The sequence below is a fragment of the Trichomycterus rosablanca genome, chromosome 16 (genome assembly GCF_030014385.1).
Source record: "Trichomycterus rosablanca isolate fTriRos1 chromosome 16, fTriRos1.hap1, whole genome shotgun sequence".
Taxonomy (NCBI): Eukaryota; Metazoa; Chordata; class Actinopteri; order Siluriformes; family Trichomycteridae; genus Trichomycterus; species Trichomycterus rosablanca.
In genome coordinates this window covers 10,274,905-10,296,242 of record NC_086003.1, presented here as the reverse complement: position 1 = coordinate 10,296,242, position 21,338 = coordinate 10,274,905, and the positions used below count along the sequence as shown (strand labels likewise).

The 21,338-nt window shown below is 36.7% G+C and overlaps 1 protein-coding gene across 5 annotated transcripts in view; it reads left to right on the top strand.

The window, feature by feature from the left end:
- Positions 1-21,338, top strand: part of dennd1a (DENN/MADD domain containing 1A) — a 132,681-nt gene that overhangs the window by 94,209 nt on the left and 17,134 nt on the right. For 2 of the 5 annotated variants that reach the window (XM_063011702.1, XM_063011703.1), the window contains 7 exons: positions 669-794; positions 10,673-10,774; positions 10,967-11,054; positions 12,613-12,653; positions 13,641-13,712; positions 17,691-17,747; positions 17,819-17,941. In XM_063011702.1, the coding sequence (XP_062867772.1) occupies positions 669-794; positions 10,673-10,774; positions 10,967-11,054; positions 12,613-12,653; positions 13,641-13,712; positions 17,691-17,747; positions 17,819-17,941 (609 nt within the window). Of the gene's footprint in view, positions 1-668; positions 795-10,672; positions 10,775-10,966; positions 11,055-12,612; positions 12,654-13,640; positions 13,733-17,673; positions 17,748-17,818; positions 17,942-21,338 lie in introns of those variants that run through there. The other 3 variants (XM_063011705.1, XM_063011704.1, XM_063011706.1) reach the window with 3 other exon arrangements.

Sequence of the window (21,338 nt, the reverse complement as noted above, 5' to 3'; positions counted from 1 at the left end):
ATCATTTTTTTTTTTGGAATTGTGTTTGTAGTTTTGGTATTGATATTTAGATTTATATTACCATGTCATGCTTTTCTTCAATAAAGGCTAGTCATGTTTACATTAAACTTTGTGGTTTCTATCAGGTTATTGATTAATGATTAACCAGGGACTAATGAAGTTCAGTAATCACTTTACTGATTTGGTTAAATTTGCAGCCCCAGTTCTTACTAAAACTCTTAAGATATGGTGGCAGAACCTTAAACATGTCATACTAAAAAGCTCTGCAATGTGGTTACATATAAATAATTCTACAAAGACTAGAATAAATGTTAATTGCTGTTATTACATCTAATGGGGCACAATTTTAGTTTGAGATAAAAGGGACAATTACTTTTTTAAGGAAAGTAGTGGGGAAATACTACACTTGAAACACACTAGAAAGTTGCTGTATGTTTTTGACACATATTTGCATATTTTTGTTTTGTTTTACCAAAACAGCTCGAAAGATTTTTTCAACAAATAAGTATGGTTGTTTTGTCATAGAAATAAAGTTGCTAAAACCATTGAAATCCCTGTCAAAAACTGTCATTATGTATGTATTCTCCGAGTGAACTTAAATTTTTGACCAATTGATACTTAAAACGCATTAATTTTGATACTGTAACCTGCACATTTGTGTGTTGTAGGTTTCTTCACTAAGAAGTCGTCTGAAAAAAGCTTCAATGACAAGGGGAGATGGTGTAGCCAGAGCATTTTTAAAAGCACAGGTAGCGCTGTTTGGCAGCTACAGAAACGCTCTACGCATAGAACTGGTAATACTTTCACACACACACACACACACATTTAATCAATGTCACTTTGGGGTTATTAGACACCACAGCTACAAAAGCATTTAATATATTTAAATCCAGCTGGTTGATAGCACAGCTGAGATTCAAACTCTGATCTTAGGGGTGGTGGTCTAGTGCATTTGACACTTCCTGAACATCCCATATTTAAACATATTTAAATAAATAAAAAAATACACCAAAACAATAAAAAATGCAACAGCTTAATTACTTTAAAATAATGCCTGCAATGCCCATAAAACAAAATATAAACCTCAGACAAAAATAGTGACAGTTGCCACCAGAGATTAGATTAGAGTGGTCTGATTGGTAAGTAGGTGAGCGATTCACATATATCTGCCCATCAACATGATGTAACAAAAACATGATTATTTGGACCATTCATTGACGGGGGTAAACATGAACAGTAAAGGGCCAATCTGCCGTCGTTTAGATCTTTACACTTAAAATTTATATGAATTATTATTATTATTATACTAATAATAATAAGAAGAACACCTTTTTTACAATCTCAAGGATGCTTTACAAGAGAAATAACAATAAAACTATATGGCAATAGGAGAACTACTCAGAAATACTGAAATACTGATTAAAATGAAATGTCTTCAGGAGAGACAAGGGGGTGTGAGATTATGCAATTTTTTTTACTTTATATACTCAAGAGAAAAGTATAATACTGCGGTGAACCTGTCCTGTCATCTACACAGTCTAAAAAAGGGACTGATGGCTAGCAAAAATTAAAAATAGGGCTAACAGTAAAGATGAATCAGATAAAGCGAGTGACAAAAACTAGCAAGGCCATCCATCCCGACCCAATCAATGCAGATGAGCCATCTACATCAAGTGCAGAGCTACCACTACAGAAAAAAAGCTTGTTGCTAAATTCAAAGGCCTGTTTGCATCAAAACACAGAAAGTACGATTAAAGGTACATAAAATATGAATTTCTGTACTTCCGTATTTCCATACTGAATGAAGAACAATACTCACAGTGTGTTATATGTTGATGGTTTAAAACCTGAAAAATGAATGAGGCATTTAAACACTAAGCTTCTGACATAAAAAGATAAACCAGTTGACTTTTTTCACAGTAAAGAATCATTGTTGGCTACTCAGAAATGGACAATGATCAGCCAAACCACTGTGACGGTTAAAGCCCTGATTGCCCCATACGAAGTTGTGTATTTGGCCGGACGAATAAGTGTTTCTGCAATTGTTTGGGGCTGTTTCTAGAAATATGCATAAAGCTAAGTTTGCCTGCGACATTTAGAAAATTCCACTCTCTGATAAGATCATTAGCCGTCATGTTACAGAGATGGCAAACAACGAGAAGTGTCAACTAATAGAGAGACTCAATGACAGAAAGAAATTTTCTTTGCAATTGAATGAGACTTCTCAAATGCATCCCAATTGTTTGTGTTTGTTTGGTTCTGCTGTGAGGTAAAAATGCATGAGGATCTATGGTTTTGCTGTGAACTGGAGGGAACATGGATTGTGATGTAGCTTCCCATGTTTGTTTCACTTAAGTCAAGTCAAATTTATTTGTATAGTGCTTTTTACAATAGACATCGTCTCAAAGCAACTTTACAGAATTCAGGACCGACAGACCTAAAACCCCTGTTGAGCAAGCCGAGGGCTACAGTGGCAAGAAAAAACTCCCATAAAATTACAGGAAGAAACCCTGAAAGGAACCAGACTCAGCAGGGACCCATCCTTCTTGGGTTATAATTGGAATGAATAGGATTTACACAAATCATAAGATAAGATAATCCTTTATTAGTCCCACAGTGGGGAAATTCACATTGTTGCAGCAGCGAAGGAACAGTAAAGCACAAAAGATAGACAATAAGAAGTACAATGTACAACAATAATAATAAAAAGTCAGAAAAACTCTGAAAAACTCTTACAAATAATTGCACATGGGAAAAAAATATTGCACATTGTAATAATTTTACATGGGGAAAAAAGTTGCACATTGTTATGAATAATGAATAATTTAAAGTGTGTGTGATCTGTCTGAAACAGTGCTGGTTATATAATCTAACAGCAGCAGGAAGGAAGGACCTGTGGTACCACTCTTTCCCACATTTGGGGTGAAGCAGTCCGTCACTGAAGGAGCTGCCCAGTACTGCAAGAGTCTCATGCATGGGGTGGGAGTCATTCTCCAGCATGGATGCCAGCTTGGCTAACATCTTTCTGTCTCCCACCACCTGCACTGGGTCTAAGGGGCTACCCAGGACAGAGCCAGCCCTCTTAATAAGTTTGTTTAGTCTCTTCCTGTCCGCTGTAGATATGCTGCTGCCCCAGCATACCACTCCATAAAAGATGGCTGATGCCACCACTGTATCAAAGAAAGTCCTCAGGAGTGCCCCCCGCACTCCAAATGACCTCAGTCTCCTGAGTAGGTAGAGTCTGCTCTGACCTTTTTTATAAAGTGCAGTAGTGTTAACTGACCAGTCCAGTTTGTTGTTGAGGTGAACACCCAGGTACTTATAAGAGTCCACTCTCTCAATGTCCATTCCCTGGATGTTCACCGGTGGCAAGGTGGGTCTGCACCTGCGGAAATCCACCACCAGTTCTTTGGTCTTTCCCACGTTTAACTGGAGGTGGTTCTGCAGACACCAGTCCACGAAGTCCTGGACCAGTTCTCTGTACTCGCTGTCCTCGTCATTATTTATGAGTCCGACAATCACTGAGTCATCAGAGAACTTCTGGAGGTGACAGTCTGGTGAGCTGTACATGAAGTCAGCCATGTAAAGGGTGAAGAGGAACGGTGCCAGGACCATTCCCTGAGGGGCCCCTGTGCTGCTGACCACCATATCAGACACACAGTCCCGTGCCCTCACATACTGTGGTCGGTTGGTGAGGTAGTCCAGTATCCAGTTTGACAGGTGACTGTCCACTCCAACATGTTCCAGTTTGTCCTTCAGGAGCCCCGGCCGTATGGTGTTACAAAAACTGGAGAAATCGAAGAAGGTGATTCTCACAGTGCTCTCAGGTTTCTCCAGGTGAGAAAGAGCTCTGTGTAAAAGATAGATGATGGCATCATCCACCCCGACGATTAACTAGTGAGAGAGTTTTTTATTTTATTTTGCATTTTCCTATGCATAATATGTCAGGCAACTCGCCCACCTGTCGGACATTTTCAACTTAATATCCTTAATTCGCCACTTCAAATTCTAATTTCCTAACATTGGGTTTGTGAGAAAACTCTTAACAATCAGGAGATCATGTCAATGGTGAATATGTTGACATGTTCCCCACCTGGTAGGAATTCATAACTGAAAATAAACTTAGTTGGGATGCTACAAAAAGGAAATCACTCTCCATCTCCATGATGTGCACACAAAAACAGGCTCAGCCGTCACATTGAATAAGGAATAAGGAAAGGCTGTTTCAAATCAGCATTGTATGTATGACGTGCAGAATGAGTTAGATGAGGGTTGGTGTATTTGGTGGAGGGGGGTGCAAGTTTAAGGTTGGCACGTGGAAGGGGACGCATGTCCAAAAAGTTTGAAAAACCCTGGACTAGTATGAGAAATAGTAAGAAACTTGACACCAGAGAATCTAAGTGAGCAAGAAGGTATGTAGGGATGCACAAGCTCCCTAGAAATGCCAGGATCAGATTTAATGTAATGAGCAATATTTTTATATGATACTCGACATTATCAGAAGCCAGTGCAGCTGATTAGGAATGAGGTGATATTGGCAGATTTTTGTTGTACATAAAAAAAGTCTTGCTGCAGAGTTTTGGATATACTAAATCTTATTAATAGTTTTAGCCACTATACTAGAGTAAAGAAAATTACAATAATCAATATGAGAAAATTTAATAGCATAAACCAATGCTTTGTTTTGCTGTGTTGGCAACGTTACGAAGATTTCCAAGGTTTCTCACAGTGAATGAAGACTTCCTTGAAAAATTATTAATATCAATGGTGATGTCAGACATTTTATTGATGATTTTAGACCCGACTAACATAAGCTTAATTTTGTCAGTATTTGATTCTAGAAAGTTGTTATTCATCCAGGATTTTAGTTTATGGATGGAAGCTACCAAAGAATTGGGTGTAAAGTTGGGGGTATATTAAGTACTGACATAGATTGGAATATCATTGGCATAGCAGTAAAAACTAAGATTATGGCTCCGGATGATTTGGCCCAGGGTAAACAAGTAAATAATGAACAGAAGAGGACCAAGACCGGATCCTTGATGGACAACTTGGGTTACAGGTGCAGCAGATGATTTATGTTCACCAACTGTAACAAACAACTGTGTATATACAAGATATGAGCGAAACCAGCCTAAAGCCTAAGGCTAGTTGGGAAAAACAAATTAAGAGGGCAAATTAAGAGGGCAAATGAAGAGGAGGATGGTTGTGGGGCTGCAGGTTTTTTTTTTAAGAAGTTTAGTAAGGCATGGCACTGATCAGAAGTACTATGAGTGGCTGATCAGGGTGGTTTGAGTTTATTTATTGTTTTTAAAGGGTTTTCAGCTGTTATTATTTAGAACGGCAGAGTAACAGGTAGAGCAAGCTGCATATCTCTAAACTCGAGGATATGCTGTTAAGTAAGACCAGATTTCTTACACAAACGTTCAACCTGTCTGCCATAGGCTTTCATCTTGCGAAGCTAATTTGTAAACCATAGGGAGGATGGCAAGCATGGACAACTTTGGTTATCAGTGGTGCATGATCATTAAGGGTAAAAGTGGTTATGGTATTATAGTGGGATATTATTGTATTGGGGCTAGAAAGCTTAGGGATGTCAGAGAAATTGATCTGAAGCGGGGCTGAAAATGTGTGATTAATATTATGAAAAGAGATGTACGAAAAGAGTATGTTTGTCTAGCACTCTAGCATGAGAAATTACATTCAGTAATATTGTGATCAGAGATTCCAACAGAAGAACCAGAACAGTTACATCATTGTAAATGGGAAAGTTAACATGCTGAGTAAGGCTGATGCAATCAAGAACTGACAAAACTCATTAGTGAGTGAGCATTTAGTATTGACATGTATATTGAAGTCACCAAGTAAAATCATGGCAGACCAAAGCAGTGATGCCAGGGTGAGCAGATCTTGAAGATCAGACAAGAAAATCTTTGGTGGACAATATATTTGTAACAGTAGTATTGTGATGGAGCAAAAGGATTTGAATGCTATATATTTAATAGAGGGTGGCCTGGAGGATGAGTAAAGTGATGGACAGTGATGGAGACCACCACCTTTGCTTTTATAATGGGGTTTGGCAAATAAGTATATCCTAAGGAATTCAGCATGTTCATGTGATGTTCAAGTGTCCTGTCTGTTAGCAGGTTTCATTAAGCCAGGCATTCTTTTAAGTGAAGGGAGAAGTCCATGATCAATTACACAGGCAGATTCCGCATTCTTATGAGAGTATTTGTCATAGGACCACAAAGTAGGAATTTCAGTCTCCAGTGCATAGTGGATAAAAGGCTGTCGCTTTACAATTAAACTTGTTTAAATGATGTCCAGACAGCAGCATGATAACTTATGCACCTTTTATTGTTTGAAATGTAAAAATATTAGGGCTGTCAAACGATTAAATTTTTTAATCGCGATTAATCTCAGAATTTCATATAGTTAATCGCGATTAATCGCATTAAAAAAAATCTGTGTAAATGTTATAGAAAACAAGGATTTTTAAGTGAAATGTTACAATTAAAATGGTGAACACATTTTATGCTAAATGTACTTATGTTAAAAACTGCTGGGACAAGAGAAAACTGTAAGGGAGTTTTATTCACTCACATACTAGGCAGTAATACTATCCAATGGTTTGATGGACGTTTCTACACGAAGTGAGTGTGTTTTGACCCTTTGGGGCTTCCATAGTTCATGGACAACGTGCTTGACTCAGCTGTCCGGTATTCTTTACCGTAACAGAATAAGTTAATAAAGTGTTCTGCTCCCGACAACTTGTGAATATAGCGTGTATTTATTTCTTTATTATGCAAGTGCAGATGCTACGACGCTCTTTTACATTATGTTAACAAACCGCAAATGAAAAACGGTGACATGTCCGACATTAAAACGTTTGTTTTACCAGTCTCAACATGAACTAGAATTTGCGTTAATGGCACTATTTATCTTAATCGCGTTAAATTGAGATTGCGTTAATGCGTTATTATCGCGTTAACTTCGACAGCCCTAAAAAATATACAAAATGAAATCAATAATTAAATCAATAGCTTCAATAACACCTACAGTGAGTAGCTTCTCATTTGTTGAACAACCATGTCGAAAGACACATTCTGTGGTCGTGGAAAAGATGTTAATCTATTTCAGAAGGGTCAAATTATTGGCATGCATCAAGCCGAGAAAACATCTAAGGAGATTTCTGAAACTACTAAAATCGGGTTAAGAACTGTCCAACGCATTATTAAAAAGTGGAAGGACAGTGGGGAAACATCATCTTTGAGGAAGGAATGTGGTCGGAAAAAAATCTTGAATGATCGTTATCGGCGATCACTTAAACGTTTTGTGAAATCCCTGAGTTCTACTGTAGTTTTTCTACGATTTGATATGTTTAATAGTGCACAATGCGAAGGGAACTCAAGGGATTGGGACTAAACAGCTGTGTAGCCTTAAGAAAACCACTTTTCATTGAGGCTAACCGGCAAAAACGGTTTCAATTTGCTAGGGAGCATAAAGATTGGACTCTGGAGCAATGGAAGAAGGTCATGTGGTCTGATGAGTCCAGATTTACCCTGTTTCAGAGTGATGGGCGCATCAGGGTAAGAAGAGAGGCGGCTGAAGTGATGCACCCATCATGCCTAGTGCCTACCGTACAAGCCTGTGGGGGCAGTGCTATGATCTGGGGTTGCTGCAGTTGGTCAGGTCTAGGTTCAGCAACGTTATGTGCCCAAAGAATGAGGTCAGCTGACTACCTGAATATACTGAACGACCAGGTTATTCCATCAATGGATTTTTTCTTCCCTGATGGCACGGACATATTCCAAGATGACAATGCCAGGATTCATCGGGCTCAAATTGTGAAAGAGTGGTTTAGGGAGCATGAGACATCATTTTTGCACATGGATTGGCCACCACAGAGTCCAGACCTGAACCCCATTGAGAATCTTTGGGATGTGCCAGAGAAGATTTTTCGCAGTGGTTCAAATCTCCCATCATCAATACAAGATGTTGTGACATTGCAGAAGCTCTCTCTATATATATATATATATATATATATATATATATATATATATATATATATATATATATATATACCTGTATATATACAGTATATACTGTATATACTGTATATATACTGTATATACTGATCAGTCATAACATTAAAACCACCTCCTTGTTTCTACACTCACTGTCTATTTTATCAGCTCCACTTACCATATAGAAGCACTTTGTAGTTCTAAAATTATTGACTGTAGTCCATCTGTTTCTCTACATACCTTTTTAGCCTGCTTTCACCCTGTTCTTTAATGGTCAGGACTTTTTTTTAGATCAGACACAGCAGCTCTGCTGGAGTTTTTAAATACTGTGTCCACTCACTGTCCACTCTATTAGACTCTCTTACTTAGTTGGTCCACCTTGTAGATGTAAAGTCAAAGATGATTGCTCATCTATTGCTGCTGTTTGAGTTAGTCATCTGCTAGACCTTTATTAGTGGTCACAGGATGCTGCCCACAGGACGCTGTTGGCTGGATATATTTTTGGTTGGTGGGCTATTCTCAGTCCAGCAGTGACCGTGAGGTGTTTAAAAACTCCATCAGCACTGCTGCGTCTTATCCACTCATACCAGCACAACGCACACTAACACACCACCACCATGTCAGTGTCACTGCAGTGCTGAGAAGGATCCACCACCCAAATAATACCTACTCTGTAGTGGTCTTGTGGGGGTCCTGACCATTGAAGAACAACATGAAAGGGGGCTAACAAAGTATGTAGAGAAACAGATGGACTACAGTCAGTAATTGTAGAACTACAAAGTTCTCCTATATTGTAAGTGGAGCTGATAAAATGGACAGTGAGAGAGAGAGAGAGAGATACAGTTGCAATTAGTATTATGGTGATACGAGGTTATATGGTGATATGGAATTTTATGAAAATATATAGCAAGACACACAGAAAAAAAATAACTTAATTTTGACAACTCAAGTTAATGTAGGTTTAAAAACATCTTACTTCAAAACATTTTTACATGGTAGAACATAATTTTGACCTGATAGCCTATTATAAGAGATCTTGGTAAGTGCTGAAAAGCTTCTAACACCTTTCTTCTGCAATTTTTGCTTATTATTCTCAAGCAAAAGCTTCTCATTAATGTTTGATTACTTTTTGCTGCAACTGAAGGTGAGTACACCAAAGATTTTCTATGGGATTTAAATCTAAATAAGAGGACCACTCCAAGATATTATAGACTTGATTTCCTAACGAAGATTTGCTTGACTTGGAAGTGTGTTTGTTCTTGGGATCGTTCAATTTTCACCACAAAAGGCATAACAATTTTCATTTATATTTCTTAGAATTTATGATGCCGTTCACACTTTCAAGACTGCTAATTGCTGCAGCAGAAAACCATATCCAGGTCATCACTGAACAACTTCAGTGCAAGACCATGGGGATAGTGTTCTGGTCATAAGCCTCTCTTTTCTTGTACCAGTAAAACTGCTGATCCATATGACCATACAGTTCAGAGTTTTAAGTAGTTATTTCATAGAACTGTGGACCATGAAGCACAGGAAGGTTCGGCTGAAATATACCAGAGGGAATTTGGATAGGCCTGCAAAGTCTTAGGTTGTTCATCATCATATGGTTGCCACTGTCACATTTGGCCCAGCCTTCATCAGGTCATCCTGTAAGTGTTTCAGTAACATGGGTTTTTTTCTTTGTTGTCCTGAGGATGTTGCTAAAGTGTCTGGACGAAATGTTGGGCTTTCTTCCATGGACCTTTCAGACAATACTCCAGTGATTTCTCCAGGAATGTTTAGAGTCTTGTAATTCTTCTTATACCCATTGCGCACAGTGACTCATTGGGTAGCACTGTTGCCTCACAGCAAGGTCTTGTGAATCTTGTGTAGCAAGAAACTACCTGTTCTGTCATGAATGAAACCAAATTGTGTAAACCATGACGTTAAAAATCCTAATCATTAATTAAATAAACCCATTGCCCTTTTTGGTGATATGGAATTGTTTCCTCTCTGAGCTTTTGGGTTAGCTTCTTAGTTTTTACCATGGTTACAACACACATTGAACACATATCTGCTTGGTTGTTTATATAACACATCACAGCTTAAGCAAATTAATAATGAGTTCCCAGTTAAATCATATAACCCAATTTTAGGTCATACAGACTAGCAGTAGGTTTAAAGATAAGCAATACTATGTAGGGGTTAAATAAATTTGAAATTGCAATAACAAAACATCCTGACACTAAAATACATCATTTTCTTTGTTTACTTGCTGTATCTTTCAACTGATGAAAACTTAATTTTAAGCAAAATCTGGCTTTGCAGAAAAGTTTTGTTATACTTATTTTCATTGTGAGGTTGATTATTTTTGCTTGTGAGGACACAAAGAAAAGTAATTATGCTAGTTTTCTGATGTTCAGAAGTACATCATCAAAACACAAGCTTTGACTGCATTTATAAGCCAGCCACTGATTTATGGTAGGTAACTGTATATATAGATATTTGATATCTGTTTTATTTCTGAGCATATAGTAGCATTTAAACATCAATCCGTCCATTGCCAAATTAGTTACATGTTTTAAAAAGAGTACAATAAATGTGAGTCATACACATGTTTAGACTTCATCAGGAGTCTAAGACTAACCACATGTTTCTTTTTACAGGAGGAGCCAATCACATTCAATCAGGATGCATTTATTACGCATAGATCCAGTACAATGAGACAATTCCTCCAGAATGCTACACAACTTCAGCTGTTCAAAGAAGTATGAATTTGAACATAATATAATTTTTTTTTTTTTTTTTAAGTCTACGCAAGAACAGACTCTGTACAGATACACTCACTCTTGTGTATTTGTCATCTGCATTTGTATTTTGAATAAGATAAAGGTTTTTATGTACTGCCTTATTCATGCCATAGACCATTTTGATATTTAATAAAACTATAAAATGTTTAGTTTATAGATGGACGTTTGGACCTCCTAAACTCTGGTGAAGGCTTCAGTGATGTGTTTGAGGAGGAAATTAATATGGGTGAATATGCTGGTAAGAACAAAATTATTTATGCAAAAATAATAATGCATGTTACACATGAGTGCAAGTTCAATTGGTTTACTTTACCTGATACATATTCATCTTCTCCACAAATATTGGCACACCTGAAAAACATAAACAAAATGGGCCATTTAAAAGCATTCTTTGTTGGTTATCCATTTATCATTTTTTTTAAATATTAACTAAAATTAAACTGCATTTTTAAACTAAAATCAACTAATTACACTTAAAAAAATCTTAACATGAAAAAATATTTTTCTCAAATTCCTTTACTTACTATCTTGTGCATCTGCCTTTGCACAGAGTCCTCTCCTTTGATTCGTAAAGAGACGTCAGAGGATCTTAAACCATTCCTCCATATAGAACCTCTTCGATTCTTCCGATTCCTCCAAGGTCCACACTTCTCTAGCTTATTCCACAGTTTATATGGGGTTTAAATCAGAGGGCAGAGATTGCACTGACAAAACCCTGATTCTGTGGTCAATTAAGCATTTCTAGTTGTATCCAATTGTGTGGATATTAAGAAATGGCCAGTGTTTAAATGCCTCTGAGGCCAGTGCTCTGGTAGCACAGTGATAAAATATGCTAGCCCACCAGTGCTGAGATTTCAAGCTCGCAAGTTTGAATCTCAGCTCTGCTATCAGCTGACCGAGCGCTTACACATGAAAGGGCTGAATAGGGTTTCCTCATAACTGCTGCAATTGCAGCCTTTGCTGGCTGACTGATAGCATCTGTACAGTGCAAGGGGGGTATGATGGAGGTCAGTGTGTGCGTAAAACTGATCCTTATATGAACCCACCTTGTGCACAACCGTGTGACGGTTGTGACCCTCCTCGGTCTGGAGTGGAGGCAGTAGAGGAAGTCTGAGGTACCATGTATTTAAACAAATTGTTCCAGGCCTTGAAAAGAAAATCAGCTCACATTATAGATCCACCACAATGCTTCCTAGTGGGGATAGATTCTTTGGCTTCATTATCCTCATTGTGTGTCCAGTAAATATAGACATACGATCTCTTTCAGGCAAATCTTTCAGTCACATCTTGCTTCATTTCACTTGTTTAGCTGTTTTGTTGTATCTATCTTCTGATTTGTGTAGCTCAAAAACATTTTGTCTCACATCATTGCTGTGTCCTCTAGTCATTGTCATCATAATTAATGAGTAAGAGAATTAGGCCTGTGTGTCACCTCATACTTATACTCCAGTAAAACAGTCATGGCTGACAATTTTTTTTGCTGGTTGCACCACCCCTGCCCTGACTGAGTAGAGTCACAGACTATCATGTGCCCCCTCCAGCAGATGTGCCAGTTGTTTGTTATTCCACGGTCATACACTCATTGTTCAGGTGCCTTGACCAGCCTGTCACATTTGCAGCATTATTGATGAACCTCTATAGTCCTCAGGCACAGCCAGTTGTGCATGTTGAACGCCCAGCTATGTCAGTAATACAGCTAAGATGACAGCTCGACATCTTTCGTACATCTTCATTATTAGTCTTACTGTTTACTTACTGTTTAAAACCTTTGTTTTTTTGTGCATGTTTTTTGACAGGTAGCGATAAAGTATATAATCAGTGGCTTCTCACATTTAAGGTTTGTGTACCTAACCTATTGTGGATATTAAAAGGACACACACCCCTATTTAAATGGCAGGTTTTTGTAAAGTAAAAATGAGACCAACTTTTTTCAACCTTGATGTAACCCATAATATATATATAATTCCATAAAAACCTGAAATACATTACAGCATTTAGTCTTTTTGGGTAGAAGTCTGTCGGTATGGCACATTTTGACAATCTTTAAGACATTGTCGGGAGATTGTTGTCACGTGTAGTACACAATCAGTACCTTCCAGATATAGGTGCAATTCCTTTAATGTTTTCTATTGTCTTTTTTATCAATTTTGGATTGAAATCCAAGTCTTGCTAATGTCACTATTGTGCCATAATTTATCCACTTGTTGATGACTCTTCACTGTGTTCCATGGTATATGTAATGCCTTGGAATTTTTTTGTACCTTTTTCCTTACTCATTCCTTACTCAACAGTGAGATCTCTTTGGTGCTTAAGCTCTTCACTGATCATGGCTGTTGCTGAAAGATGCATATAAGTAATTGTCATTTAATGCAACTATGTAAATCCTATTAGAAAAGAAATTAGAATTAGAAATTTACACAGGGTTAATCAGTCAATTTATTTGATGACAGGTTGTACTGTCTAGTATTTAACATGAGTTTGAATGTAATTGGTTAATTCTCAAAACACCCAAATCCCCAGTTAAAAGAGGGTGTGCACACTTAATGCAACTAATGCAACCACATTTTTTAAATTTATTTTTGTTATTGCCCTCTAAATGATTTCAGTTTTTTTCACTGATTTGCACAAATTATAGGTCACATTAAAGGTGGAAATAAATCTAAAATTATTCACCTTGGTCTATTTTTACATCACAAAAACCTGGTGTTTTAACAGGGGAGTGTAGGTTTGTTATATCTATGCATATGTAGATTTTTGTCTCCATGTATATGTAGATGTTTGCCATATTTTTCGGATTGTCACCAACTGTGCATTTCTTTATCAGAAAGGTGGTGGGGCCTTCCTTAACTCTGTGAAGACAAAAGCGAATCCTGCTATGAAAACCGTCTACAAATTTGTACGTATAGTTTCTTATAGGTAACTCAAATTTTTAATCCAACTTTAATACAAAAAATCTGAATATTTAAAAAAGTTGCCATTTTGATACACAATCGTGTCACCTTCATAAAATAATTTTATTTATCAAGGCTGTTATTAACAATATCTAAATAAACTTGTAAGTGCGTCCACAAGTATATGGCTCCCTTTTGTGTTGGTACAGATTAAACCACTTTCTTGTTTTAACATTTCACAATGCTATTTTGACTGTTAATTCTTAATGAAAAAGAAAACATTACTTTATTTATTATTGCAAATTAGTTAATTAGCTATAAGCAAATTAGTAAAAATTAAAAAGTGTTTATGTATGCACAAATGTTGCATTGAAATGCCACAGATGTTTTTTACTAAGCAATTCAAGTGATTTAAATAAAAAAAATTTCTAAAAGCTTAATGATAACCCTTTTACTGTTAACCAAAAGTGGACAGAAAGTTGGCTTATGCATTACTAAGCTATGAGGTATGAGCTCTTTATTGATCAGCTATTTACAGAGGAGGTCAGGTGACAAATTTCCATGCCACTGGCATATTAATATAAAACCAGATTTTTTTAATCATCTGTTGTTTGTCAATAAATGCTTTCTGAGTTTTAGTTGATTTTGTTAATTTTTTTTAGTGCATTTCCCCCAACTTTACGCCCAGTGTAGACATATCCAATTACTCTATTTGTATGCCTTTACTGGTCCAGACCTCCACTCCTGACCAATGAGGGTCTTAAGTAACACACACACCCTCTGATGTGTGCAGAAGCCAACCCCTTCTTTTCACCTGCATTAGGCGGGTTCATATGGGGATCTGTCTTGCGCATGGAGAGTTAAGCACCAATCTTCATTATTCCCTGTCTCATTGTGCAGGTGCCATCGATCAGCCAGCAGAGGTCAAAATTGCATCAGTTATGAGGAATGCCTTGCAGCCCTCCCTCAGACTGGCTAATTATTGTCTGCAAGCTCATGATGTCAGCAGTGGTGGGCTAGTGTGCTTTACCGCTGCTCCACCCAAGTGCCTGTTTTGCTTGTTTTTACTGACATTTAAATGGATATGGCTGGCTCCAATTGCCAGCTGTTAATTGCAATGTAAATTTGATTTCGTGTAATCAGTGTTGTACTAATTTTATATAGATATTTAAACTAAAGATCACCTTTAAGTGTGATTTTTATGGCTCTATGTCAGAGTCGTGTAGTTGAGGAAAAATTGTACTAATGTTTCCTTTAAAAATATCTATCACAGTTGTGAAAACTTACCAACAGTTCATCATAAAAAATTTAATTTTGTCTTTGATGACTTCCTTATGGCACTATGATTCTGAAGAGATATATTTGCCATTTTTACCCATCAATCTACACTTCATCCCTCATAATGACTTGAATTTTTTATTTAAGTTTTGAAAGGCTACTTCGATGGTCATAGCCATATGCACTCAGGAGTACTTTAAGAAAACATTGTCACCTAACACAGTTGCTGCTGCATCAAGAAATGCAACCTAAAACTAAGAAAGGCGTATATTAATTTTGTGCAGAAACACCAGCAAGTTCTCTGGGCCCGAAGTCATCTGAGATAGACCAAAAGACAGTGGAAACATGTTCTGTAGTCAGAAGAGTCTATGTTTAAGCTTGTTTTTGGAAAAAATGGACATCGGATTCTATGTACCAAAAATGAAAAAAGACGATCCAGACTGATAGCTTATATAGGTATTTTGGAGTGACATGCTGCCATCAAGACGAAGTCTTTTCCCAGGAACTTCATGTCTAGTATGTGTGCTTGACTGGCCTTCCTGCAGTCCAGATCCGTCTCTTATTAAAAATATATGGCATGTCATGAAGAGGAGAATCTGAGAACAGCGACTGTTGAGTAGCTAAAGTCTTGAATAGACAAAATCCCACTTGAAGGATCTTCAATTCTCAAACCATTTAAAAGTATAATTTAAAAAGGTGATGTCACCAAGTGGTAAATATGCCTCTGTCCCAACACTGAACATCTTTTCCTTGTTTTTTGTATGTTAAATTAAGGTTATAAAGAATTAAAAATGACATATTTCAGTTTTTATTGCATTTTTTTTAAACGTGTCCCCACTTTTCTGGAAATGGCATTAATACTTTTAATATCAGATAGTAACCAACTAAACACACAATGTTGTTTTAATGATTATTATTATTATTATTATTATTTATTGAATAAAAAATTGTTTTCAGTCTTACCTGGCCTTATGTGGAAAAAGTAATTACTAAATCAACCAGTTAACCAAATTCACAGATTAATTTAGTTTTACTAGCCACTAGGCATGATTACACAGAGATCTGTTAAATCTAAATAATATGATGACACTTCTAAAGAAATTAATTTACAGATGTGTCATTAAAATCTGTCTAGAATGGATTACAAAGCCATTGCTAATGCAAAAAGTGCATCCTCAGGAGAGTGTCAAGGTGCAAAACAATGCTGACCAAAAATAATGCAAAGGCTTGTCTTGCATTTCCCAAAAAAACAGTTAGATGCTCTTGGGTTAATATTTTGTGGACTGATGAAACAAATGTTGTGGTCTCCAATCTCTTACACCATGACTATAAAACTAATACAAAAACTATTAAAGAAAAACATCAGAGACCGAATTTAGTTAGAAAAAAGGCTCCATACTTTATTTTAGATATGATCATAACTGGGCATCAATGTTATGAAGAATGTGCAAAGTACGGCTTCAAATAATACTTATTTTATAAATTTTTCTATGTGGGCAAGTTAATCACCTCCCCTTCTTTGGCGTTTCATCTTTAAATTTGAAACCATTGTGTCTAAAACAATTTTTTGACATCATCTCTCCGACCCATTTGACCACCCTTATCTCTAACCAGCAGATAATTAAGCTAATTAATTTCTTCATTAATACACAAGCAAGTCCAACTCTGAATTGCTTAAAACAAACAAACTAATGTTTTGGAGTGGCCAAATCAAAGCGGCTAATGCTCAAAACCCTTAAATGTAGTCAAATTAAAGCAACACAAGATTGTGCCAAAGTTCCTCCACAGCAATGTAAAAGACTTATTGCCAGTTATCACAAATATTATCTTCAATAAATGAAATGATCATTGAAAAGCTGCAATTTGTATTTTCTCATGTTGACTTGTATCTTATTTGAAAATGACATTAGCAAGAAATGACAGTGAGGGACAAATACTTTTTTACAGCACTGTAGGTCTATAAGGGCCCACAATTTACACTGCATTTTTTGGATAAAAAAAATCAAACCATGAAATCCAAGTAACAGTCTGTAGTTCTCTGTGTTCAAGGCATGCTGCAAGGCGTAGTAGATCTGTTAAAGAATATAAAACAATATTTAATCTTTAATTACCAGGACCACATTGACCTCAATAATTTAACTCATCCGGGCAAGAAGGGCCTTCTTAGGGGATGTAAGAGAATTCAATAATTACTTCAGAAGAGCTCCAAAGTCCTGTGCAGATGTAGAAGAACCTCTCGGATGGATAACCATCTTTGCAGCATCTAGGATATCAAGTGATGAGGTGTTTCAGGTCTTTTTGCAAACATGTCTTAAAGTGTGCAGCACTATGAAATTGTCGTGACATTTTTCGTTTTAAAATTCTCAACGCATTCACTGGGGACAGGTGAAAGGACGAAGATTGTCTAGTTTGATGAGACAAAAAAAGTGTCTGATAAAGTGTCTACTAAATTTTTTTTGCAATCTGTTGTACTTCCTTGTCTGCTCAGTAAACTATTAATGAAATGCATGGCCGACACTTTTATTACTTAAAACCTGAATTATATTTGTTTTAATCTGAGTTAATAGTTAATTATTAAAGTTGTGATCATTTTTACTTGTTGTTTCGACAAGACTGGTTTTTACAGTTCTGATCAGGAAAAATCACTTGTTAGTTTTGACTCTTTGAAATTGTATTTCTGTTTTACAGTTGTTTTTATGTTTTAGGCCAAAGATCATGCAAAGATTGGCATTAAAGAAGTAAAAAGTCGTCTTAAACAAAAGGTAAATACACACAGACATCAGCATTCACTAAACATAAATACACAACATATGCCTGTTGTCACTCTTTGCAGGATCTGAATGAGAATGGCTACTCATGTAGCAAGGATGACCCTGGCTTTACCCATTTAGCATCCACTCACAACAAGATTTTGCATACCTGGGAACAGAGGCCAATTGCAGTGCACTTTGGAGAGGTAGGTGGAATATTCTGAATTCTGATTGTTGTGTCAGATTGTTCTGTTGAGGCAGCATGGTTCACTTCATGTATATCTCACACCTTGGGGACAGAGTTCCTAAATGAGATTGTGTGATCATCATTGCAAAATTGTTTTGTTATAAATTAGCATTGTCCTTGTGGACAAGACTCTGGACAGTCATTTATTTAAAGAGGTTAAGTAACGAGTCATATATTTAGTATTATCCTTCAGTCACTTCATTAACCCCATCAAATGTGTTAGTGGGTTATGCTTGACAATAATTCTTTGGTTTTGTCTGATTCACTTATGCAGCTTATACATATAACATGTTGCATCCTTTTACACAATAAGATGGTACACATATGTTACAAATTAAACAAATTAATTAGAAGTAAAGCAAATTAATGCACACAATGGGTTTGTTCAAATTTATGTGACACTTATGGTCAGTTTTTCTGTATTGCTTTGTCAGATAAAAAAGTTTAAGTAATACATTGCTTGTACAACCAAAGCCTGTTTGTTTTTATAGCATTTACACAGGCATAGGTTTGCACTTGTATGTCATATGTAATGCTATTATTGCTGTAGGCTGCAGCAGGTGTGGTAAAATTTAGGGAAGTTGCTTGAACTAAGTGACGTTCCTGTGCATGATTTACTTATGGGTTTCTTACAAGTCACAAGTAAGTTCCACAAATAAACAAAGTTTATTGATAAGAAATTAAGTGAAATACATACAGAATGTATATGGGTGGAAACCATCTGAACTGATGAAGAACAGTAAGTGTTGGAAGAATTGAAAGACAACCAGATTGAACTGAATATACATTGTGAAGGTGCCCATCTACCTACTTTAAAAACTCAATTTTCTCTGACTTCAGTTGAAACCAACTTAAGTGTATCAAATTTATTTAATAATTGGTTTTTTTTTATTTCACATTAAATAGAACATGAATTACAACTAAACAATTAAAAAAATGAATGGCATGGGCAAAAATATTGCTACCCTTGGTATTTTGTAGCAAGTTGGCAATGACTGTAATTAAGTATTCTCTAATTCTAATTATGTTTTCTGTACTTCTCTGTTAAAAATTTGACTTACTATTCTTTGGCAAATTGTTCCAGCTTCATCAAGTTTGAGGGGTGTTGTCTTTTAACTTCAAGTTTCATCTCTGTCCATACATGTATTACCGATTCGACCCAGTGGCGAAACCTACAGCAGGTTGTTGTCGCTGAACCGCTGGATGTCTAAATGGTGCTCAGAAAACTGCATTGATTTTGTAGATAATTGGTCCACCTTTGAGGGAAGGCCTGGTCTTTTGAAGCGGGATGGTGTCCACCCCACGTGGGAGGGTGCTGCTCGCATTTCTTGCAGCATAGGTGACAGGCTTTACCACCGCGTTAGTGTAGCGGCAGATAGTGTTAAATGACTATCCAGAGCCAAGACCAGGCAGCAGACTAACAGGCCTAACCAACTGTCTGCGAGTCGCCATCGGACGTCACCCGGAATCCTTAGGTCACAAACCATTGAGACTGTGTCTGTTTACCGTGGCAGGTGTAAGCCAAAACAAAATCAAAAAGTATGTCATAATAACTTAATTAAAATTAATCTAAATGAGCATCATGAAAACCATAGTAAAGCTAAACTAAAGTTAGGACTTCTAAACATCAGGTCACTTGCATGCAAAACAGTAATTGTAAATGAAATAATTACAGATAATAGTCTTAGTGCACTTTGTTAAACTTAGGTTTAAATGAAGCATCTCCTCCGGGTTACAGTTATGAACATAAGCCACGTCTTAGTGGTCGTGGTGGAGGAATAGCCGCAATTTATGACAAGGACATAGGTCTCACTGTAAAATCAACTCCCATAACAAACTCGTTTGAAGTTCTTATCTCTGACATAGCCAATAAATGTTCATCTGATAAAACTAGTATGTTTAAGCTGGTTACTGTTTATCGACCCCCTGGTCCTTACTCAGAATTTCTTAACGAATTTGCCGATTTTCTTTCTAAATTAGTTTTATCAACTAAGAAAGCTTTAATTGTTGGTGACTTTAATATCCATTATGAGGATAAATGTAATCCACTCAAAACTGCGTTTGACTCTATTTTAGAATCTTTAGGCATCACCCAAAATGTAACAGGACCCACTCACCGCTGTAAACATACCTTAGATTTAATACTTACTTATGGTATAAACATAGACAACCTGGAAATTGTACCACAGAATGACTTAATCTCTGATCACTCTCTACTAATTTATGAAGTGTCCCTGTCCAATAAGGTACAGCAACCAAATCGTTTTAAATATAAGCGCACTATTACATCTGCAACTGCAGCAGCGTTCATAAACTGCCTACCAGAATTACCAAATATACCAGCATCAGAACCTAAAGAACTAGATCAGGCAACTCAAAACCTAGAGACTGTATTGCGCGCAACCTTAGATAACGTAGCCCCACTTAAAACTAAACTGATTAGGGAGAAAAAACTTGCTCCTTGGTACAATGACCACACATGCGCACTTAAACAAGCAGCACGGAAATTAGAACGCAAGTGGCGTCACACTACACTGGAAGTGTATAAGATTGCTTGGAAAGATGCTCTAACTGAGTATAAACATGCACTTATAAAAGCTAAATCTTTATATTATTCGTCCCTAATAGAGAAAAATAAAAACAATCCCAGATTCCTTTTTGAGACAGTGTCCAAATTAACTAAAAACGTCAATGAAACTGAATCTAATATACCGCCTGACTGTACCAGCGATGATTTTTTAAAATTCTTTAATGACAAGATAGAAAAAATACGACTTCAGAGTCAGAGTGTGTCACCTGCCAATGTTAAGTATGGACTCACTCTGAGCAGCACTGGTGAGAACAGTGATGATAACAGTAACGAGTTAATCCAACTAAATTCCTTTAATCCAATCTCCCAAAATGAACTAACTGTGTTGATTAAATCATCGAAGTCATCATCGTGTATACTCGATCCTGTTCCAACTCGTCTACTTAAAGATTTACTCCCAGCTATTGTAGAGCCCCTGCTTACATTAATCAATGCATCCCTTAGCCTTGGATATGTACCTAAATTGTTTAAAAGTGCTGTTATTAAACCCCTGATTAAAAAACCTAATCTTGATCCACATGTACTAGCTAATTATAGGCCAATTTCAAACCTTCCTTTTGTCTCAAAGATATTAGAAAAAGTCGTTTCCAAACAGCTATGTTCTTATTTGAATGAAAATTGTATTCATGAAAAATTTCAATCAGGATTTAGACCCAACCATAGTACCGAAACCGCATTAATTAGAGTAGTTAACGAGTTGTTAATGTCTTCTGATAATGGATGTCTCTTTTCTTGTTCTATTAGATCTTAGTGCAGCGTTTGATAC